The following is a 7913-nucleotide window of genomic DNA, read 5'->3' as shown; positions in this document are numbered from 1 at the left end:
CAAATAACTGCATCCATCTACTGCTCTGGAGGAGGTGGTGGTGGATAAGAAGAGGAATTGCCCGGGTGCTGACTTGACGGACCACCGGAGAGGTACTGATAAAGGGTAGAGAACTGGGCGTCAACGTGAGTGGAGAGCGACTAGAAACGAGTAGACATCTCTGTGTCAACATGGGTAGTGAGCCGCTCAAACTGTGTGGTCATAGATCGCTCAAGGGCCTCCTGCATGGCTGCGAAACCCTGAGAGAAATCCAAAGAGGCAAAGGGCGCCGCAGGGGCCTCAGTGTCCGGAGCGTCCTCGTCTTCTTCTTCATCAGGGTCTACGGCAACTTCTTCATCAGGGTCAATGGCAACAACTTCATTCGCAAGTGCCATGCGCCGGAAGGTCCAATCATCAAAAGGAGCGGTGGGAGTGTCGGTGGCCTCACCCTCCAGAGTGATACCGAAGTGGCGAAATACACAGGTAAGGAGCATGCCATACGGCAGTGAGGCGCGGTATCCAGAAAGAGTCTGGAACATGAAGCGAAAGATGATGTATGGTAGACAAAGTCGGCGACCCTCAAGGATGCAATATATGAGGTATGCCTCAAGGGGTCGGATGGCATCGGTCATGCCACCGCGTGGGGTGAAGTTGTTGAACATGAAGTTATGAAGCATTTTGGCCACGAGTATGAGGTCAGAAGTTTGCACAAGCATGTTGGGCCGATAGTGCTTGGTAATTCGGCCAAACACAGTGTCGTGATCAAGATCTGGGAGGGAATGGATCCCATTGCCTGGCCAAAAGTAATGGTCAAAGCCGTCGGAACTAATTGCGAGAATCTCAGCAAGTTCATGACTATTGAGTTTGATGGGAGTGTTCTTGACATGAGATTCAATTCGGAAGTAAGAGGGAGTGATAGTGAGATTGGTATAGAAAAGACGAACTAACCGAAGGTAGACAATCTTGTGGAGATGAAGAAATTGGGTCCACCCAACGGCTTCAAATCGCGCTTGAAGGTCGAAATGGTGGAGAACGTCGGGCTCAATGAATCGGCCGGCGAGGATGCCCCGATTAGCCAGTTTTGGCCATGTCTTCTTGGCTTGGGCGGAGGAGAAGTATGAATCGGAAATAAGCTCCGTTTCCGGAAACGGAGCTTTAGCCTTGGCTTTCTTTCTTGATGGTCCTTCATCGTCTCGCCCGCCTGAAGAACCGCCAGGGTTTGGATTTTTCGTTCTAGGCATGGTTGGAAAATTAGGGTTTGAAGAGAAGGAACAAAAAGAGAGAATAAGAGGGATTTGAAACCCTAAATGGAAGAATATGATGAAAGAAGAGGAGAGAAGGAAGAAAAACGGGTTGGATGTAGGATGGAGAGGAGAGATTGGAGAAAAAAAGAGGAAGCAACACCTAAAAGATGGAAAAATGAGAGAAAGAGGAAAGGGTTTCAAGAAAAATGGTGTGGGTAGGGTTTAGGAGAGAAATGTAGGGTTTGCTAAGGAAGAAGAGGATCGAGGATGGATGGTGGATTTAGGGAAAAAAAAACAAAAACAAATGAGGTTTTTGAGATGGAGGAGAAAAAGGGAGAAAGAAATTAAAAAGAGTTCAACGAGTCGGTCCAGACATTATGCACGCCTGTGCCGACTCTCGGAATTCCGAAAAAATAATTCGGAATTCCGACACCATTTTTTTTTGCGTAATTGGGTTACTGCGGAATTCTGAGAATTTCACGGAATTCCGCAGTAACATATTCGTCTGTTGGGGTTTTGTATATGGCTACTGCGGAATTCCGACAAATTTTTTGGAGTTCCACAGATTCTTTTTTTAAGTGTTGATATTTTTCGTGCCGATTCCAGAATTCCGAAGCTTTTCTCGGAATTCCGGGTTCTGAATTCTGAAAATTTCGTCGGAATTCCGCAGTATAGTTTGGACGTTGTTTTTTTTTCTCAGTTTCCAATTTCCCCAACCGAGTCTGGGTTCAAAACTGATTATTGGCCACAAATTTACATTTATAAGTTCGACTGAAGTAATCAACTTTCGGCTTACATTGGATCTCAAAATCTTAAACAAATTTATAGAGTACAAACCATCATCCATGTATTTGATAAGATCCACATATAGAACAACAGAGATGTTTTCGTGTTGGAATGTGTACCACTTACATATCCGTGTAAAGCCTATCTTATTTACAACAGCATTTCCTGGTTGTTGCTACAAAAAGACAAACCAAATACAATGTTGATATGAAAAATGATTTTTGGCATCTTCCCAACCTTTACCCACATATAAACATTACAAGGAGATTGTTTCTTACAAGCCTACATTTGAAATGGAATTCAACCTCGCCAAACCTGCCTGTTCATAACTCCTACAAGTTCAGAACCGTGCCACACCGGCCTTCTCAGAAATCCTCCAACAATTGTCCTCTCATCAGCTCTATATCTGGCTGACTGAACTCTGGCGGAACTTCACGTGCCAGGCAGTCCATCTCCTTAAGCACAAACAGCCCGCAATCATTGCTGGAAAACAACAACACATCATCGACCACGCTCTTCCACAATTAATTTAAACTTCCAAACTGATTTTAAGTGAAATTTATTACCTGTTGAGTTGTAAGGGCCTCTTCTCGACTTCCACCACTCTAAACTTGCTTACATCCAACTCCCACATACTTAAGTATAGCCCTTCAAGGTATCGTATCTATAAAACAATCCATACAAGCTAAGGATTTTATATACATTGAAATATAACCAAGGAAAGTGGGACCCGAACTCACCAATGGTACAACATCTCTATAGTAGATCTGCTCTCTCAAGGAGTTGAAGATGTAGAACTTCTCATCCACCATATCGAGCACCAGGAGAATCCAATGCTGAGGGACATGCACCGGGAATAAGACTCTTTTTAGGGTATCCGGCGGGTACTCGTTTAAGTGTTTCACAAACTTCATAACACTATCGGGGCCAGTGTAGTCTTTACTAGTTAGACAATCCTAAAAAAACAATACAAGAGAAGTTAATGGAGTGAGCAAAACAAATTCGAACCCTGTGAACAGACCACCTATAAAGAAAATGATTGGGAATGAAAAACTATCTATTCTTACATAGAGGAAGGTAGTAATGGACAGACAGGCTCTTTCTCCGGGCTTTCTGTTATTTTCGTCCTGGACATTTAGATATTCGGCGTATACATTCATAACCTACGTAAAATAACATATAGAGATTTGAGATAAATATCGATGGTGAAAGAATTCAGCTCTAGAATAAATAACCAAATTATTTACCGGAGAACTTAACCACTCTATGGGGTTGTTAAGGATAAGCAAGTCCTCGGCACACAGGAACTCGCCGTTGACCTGTATAACTCGTTCGCTGCAAAACACTTGATAGTTTAGGATTTACAAAGGCTAGATAACTATATTGCAAAAGGGCTTCAATCCAATTTACCTTGGGGGAAGCGCAAGAAGCTTTGGGAGCAACCGATGGCATTGCGGCTCTGCCACCACCAATGCTTTATCATTGACCTTCTTAGTCCTCAAATCCGTATACGGTGAACTGCGGTATTGAGAGGGTTTCCTTTTCCTCAAATGCAGCTTCACTCCTCTCTCAATACTCCAAATCACTTTTGCCACAGGTTTCAGTGGACTGTCGGGGATGGAAATCACATTCCGTTTTATTTCCTCCTCCAAGGAATCCTGGCTGGGGATGACTACCACCCCTCGGTCATCCCCTCCCATCATCTCCCCCTTTCCTTCATCCTGCCATTCGGCCTCCATTCCACCCGAGGCAATGATCCTCTTAAGCTCGGCTATTTCATTTTCATGTCGTACTGACCTCCCTTCAAGTTCTCTAACCCTCTCCACTAACAAATCAAAATCAGCCTTGCTTATAGACACATGGTCTTCCTTCACTTCCCTATCAACATCTCTTTTTCTCCCTGTCCTCCCCTTAAAAGGTATGCTCCTCTGAAAAGTGGAAATGAAAAATTAGTAACATATCACTCAGAGAATGTACTCTATAGTAATTGAAAATAGACTTAAAATTCAGTACCTTAAGTAACATATCACTCAGAGACGCTATCGTTTCTTCCTCTAAAATCCGAATGTCTTGGAGGCATTCCTCAACTGTTGGGGCGGTCACAGAAGCTTCTTTCTTATAAAGGTATGAACAATAGAGAAAATTTAGATAACTTGAATATAACGACCCTATGCAAGAAAGAGCATGATGTTTGTTACCTCTCCCATCAGAGTATCAGCCTCATCTGCCGTGAAAGATACCAGGCCCTCTTCTCGAGGAACGGTGACTGATAGGAGGCCTTCTTCTCAAGGAAGAGGTAGTAGGCACCTCACAACCTAAAATCGAATAGTTAATCTCGGTTAGAAGAAGTGAATACTAGGGGAGTACAGAAGCTCTAGGTCTAACCTGGGTCTTCTTTAGCCTCCCATCACGGATCTGTCTGATAAGGGCTGCATGGTCACTCCTCCGTGTATTGATCATTGTGATCCACTTTAATAGGCGTGGATGTGCATCTGGAGCTGAAGGTGCCCACAAGGTAGTATGCTCAAAGAGCCACACCTGGAATGAAGATAGACAGTCAGCCTTTAGAGAACAAAAAACCAAACTTACAAAAGAGTAATCATGTATATAATATATGTACTCTTCACCTGTAGCACAATAGCACATCCGGTGATATATCATGTATTTTCATTTTTGGAATATGAATCCAATGACTCTACCAGGAAGTTGTAGACAGGGTATGCCCAAGCAATTCTTCCCACGGTCTCTGCTCCTAAGTAGGGGAAGAGGCAGGATTTCGTCCTATGATCCACAGGGTCAGCTCGGGCAAAAAGCACAGACCAGCACAAAAGCAGCAACACATGTCTCACTGTTGCGTGGACCGATGCAATCTCATCCGATCTGGAATCCGCCCTTATAACATCTGCAATCTCACCAAATCTCGCCCAAGCACCGAAAAACCTCCAACCTTCGACCTCCTCTGTCGAATGCCAGTCTATTCGTATTCTATCTCCTATAAGGCTTAGGCTCAATGCCAATGCTAAATTCCTGACCTCAAAGTGGAGTAATATGCCACCTATTTTAAATGTCCTAGACTTGGGTATCCAAGATCGCACGAGGACGGTCACTATTGCCTTGTACAATTTCAGACCTTCCAAATTAAGCAAGGCCCAAAATGGGCCGCTCTCTAGCATATCGGTATGTGCTTTCCTCAACTCAAGGGACCTGAAGAAGTCGTCAAACTTAGATATATAAACCAATTATTAGATATATACAACATTTTAAAAAATACAAACCATTATTAGATATATACAACATTTTAAAAAATACAAGGATTAAAAGAATAACGGAGGCATTACCATGGTTTGATGAGATGATCACTAGGGGGAAAAGATGAAATCAAATCCACTAAATCAGATTTGGACCTGTTCAAACATAATGTGATGAAAAAAAGTTAACAACTGATTTAAACCAACTAATTTCTCAAATATTTCGGGTTTAAAATAATGATTTCTGATCAATTTTTTGTTTAAACTATTGATTTTTCAAGATTTAGGGGTTTAAACAAATGCTATATATCAAATATTGGTTTAAACCATTGTTTTCAAAACTTAGGAGCTGATTTCAAAAATAGAAAGAGTTTAAACAAATGTTTTCTCAAAAATTATTGATTTAAACCATTTATTATTCAAGATTTAGGAGTTTAAACTAATGATTGCTCAGAAATTATTGCTTTAAACTATTGATTTTTTAAGATTTAGGGGTTTAAACCAATGCTTTATATCAAATATTGGTTTAAACCATTATTTTTCAAAACTTAGGGGCTGATTTCTGAAATAGAAGGGGTTTAAACAAATGATTTGTCATAAATTATTGATTTAAACCATTTATTATTCAAGATTTAGGGGTTTAAACCAATGATTGCTCATAAATTATTGGTTTAAACTATTGATTTTTCAAGACTTAGGGGTTTAAACCAATGCTTTATATCAAATATTGGTTTAAACCATTATTTTTCAAAACTTAGGGGATGATTTCCAAAATAGAAGGGGTTTAAACAAATGATTTGTCATAAATTATTGATTTAAACCATTTATTATTCAAGATTTAGAGGTTTAAACCAATGATTGCTCATAAATTATTGGTTTAAACTATTGATTTTTCAAGATTTAGGGGTTTAAACCAATGCTTTATATCAAATATTGGTTTAAACCATTATTTTTCAAAACTTAGGGGCTGATTTCAGAAATAGAAGGGGTTTAAACAAATGATTTCTCAAAAAATTATTGATTTAAACCATTTATTATTAAAGATTTAGGGGTTTAAACCAATGATTGCTCATAAATTATTGGTTTAAACTATTGATTTTTCAAGATTTAGGGGTTTAAAGCAATGCTTTATTTCAAATATTGGTTTAAACCATTATTTTTCAAAACTTAGGGGCTGATTTCCAAAATAGAAGGGGTTTAAACAAATTATTTATCAAAAATTATTGATTTAAACCATTTATTATTCAAGATTTAGGGGTTTAAACCAATAAGATGAGAGAAATTATTGGTTTAAACCATATATTGTCAAAATATTAACAGTTTTCTCAACTAATTTTCGAAAAAATAGATGTTTTAACCAATGATTTACAAGAAATATTGGTTTAAACCATCATTTTTCAAAACTTAAGAGCTGTTTTCCGAAATACAAGGGATAGAAGCTGTTTTTCGAAATAGAAGGAATTCAAACCAATGAGTTTTCAAACATTATTGGTTTAAACCATTTATTATTCAACATTTAAGGGTTTAAACCAATAATGTGTGAGAATAATTGGTTTAAACCATATAAGTCTGAAAAATTAGGGGTTCTTTAAACTGAATAGGGGTTTTAACAAAATATTTCTATCAAATATTGGTTGAAACCATTATATTTCAAAACTTAGGGGATTTCCAAAATATAGGGTGTTCTCAACTGATTTGGGAAAATATAGGGTTTTCTAAATTCATTTTCTCAATTTTAAACTAATGATTTCTAACAAATTATTGCTTTAAACACATAATTTGTGAAAAATTTGGGAGCAATTACGGGTTTAAACCAAACTTTAGGGCTATAAACCATACATTTCTAACAAATTAATGGTTCAAACAAAACTTTAGGTCTTTAAACCATATATTTCTTAACAAAATAGGGTTTTAAACCAAACTTTAGGTCTTTAAACCATAGATTTCTAAAAAAAATAGGGTTTTAAACCAAACTTTAGGGCTTTAAACCATAGATTTCTAAAAAATAGGGGTTTTGAGAGAGAGTACTGATTTTCCCAAAACCCCTAAACTGATTTTCTCAAAACCCCTAATTTTTTGTTTTTAAACTGATTTTCTCAAAACCCTAACTTAAGATCTCAAAAACTAACTGAGAGGGAGAGACTACCAACCTGGGAGAGGCGGTTCGCTCAGAATCAGAGGCTACCGGAGAGAGAGGGTGCCGTCGAGAGAGAGGGTGCCTTCCAGAAAGAGGGTGCCGTCGAGAGAGAGGGTGCCGTTGAGAGAGAGAGGGCCGGAGAGAGGGAGAGAGAGAGAGAGAGAGAGAGAGAGAGAGAGAGAGAGAGAGAGAGAGAGAGAGAGGGTTCCGTTGACAGAGAGGGTGCCGTCGACAGAGAGAAACGCCGGAGAGAGAGTGCCGGAGAAAACACACCAATGGCCGGAGAGAGAGAGAGAGAGGTGAAAATAAAAAAGTAAAGTTTTTGAGGGTAAAATCAACGATTTTTACCTGAGGGTAGATTTGTCTTAAAAATCTCAAACCAGTCACTATCACTCTACATTGGTCATTTACAACTCTCCCCCCTTGACACGTCATTATCACATCAAACCCCTTTTTTTGGTTATTTTCTCAAAATTTAAATAAACCAATTCACCCCCCTCTTGGATTGCCATAAGGAGT

At 39.3% G+C, this 7913-nt stretch overlaps 1 protein-coding gene across 1 annotated transcript; it reads right to left on the bottom strand.

The window, feature by feature from the left end:
• Positions 1-2359: 2359 nt before the first annotated feature.
• LOC143863288 (putative ubiquitin-like-specific protease 1B) lies at positions 2360-2928 on the bottom strand. The gene is made up of 3 exons (XM_077373975.1): positions 2750-2928; positions 2576-2673; positions 2360-2492 (listed from the first exon to the last, which is right to left on the bottom strand). The coding sequence occupies exons 1-3, from the start codon at positions 2921-2923 to the stop codon at positions 2375-2377; spliced, it is 390 nt and encodes a 129-aa protein (XP_077230090.1). The 5' UTR covers positions 2924-2928; the 3' UTR covers positions 2360-2374.
• Between the last annotated feature and the right edge of the window lie 4985 nt (positions 2929-7913).

Source organism: Tasmannia lanceolata, unplaced genomic scaffold, assembly GCF_043159265.1.
Source record: "Tasmannia lanceolata isolate RefF3 unplaced genomic scaffold, GAP_Taslan_0.1 ptg000044l, whole genome shotgun sequence".
Classification (NCBI taxonomy): Eukaryota; Viridiplantae; Streptophyta; class Magnoliopsida; order Canellales; family Winteraceae; genus Tasmannia; species Tasmannia lanceolata.
This window is presented reverse-complemented; position numbering and strand designations above follow the sequence as displayed.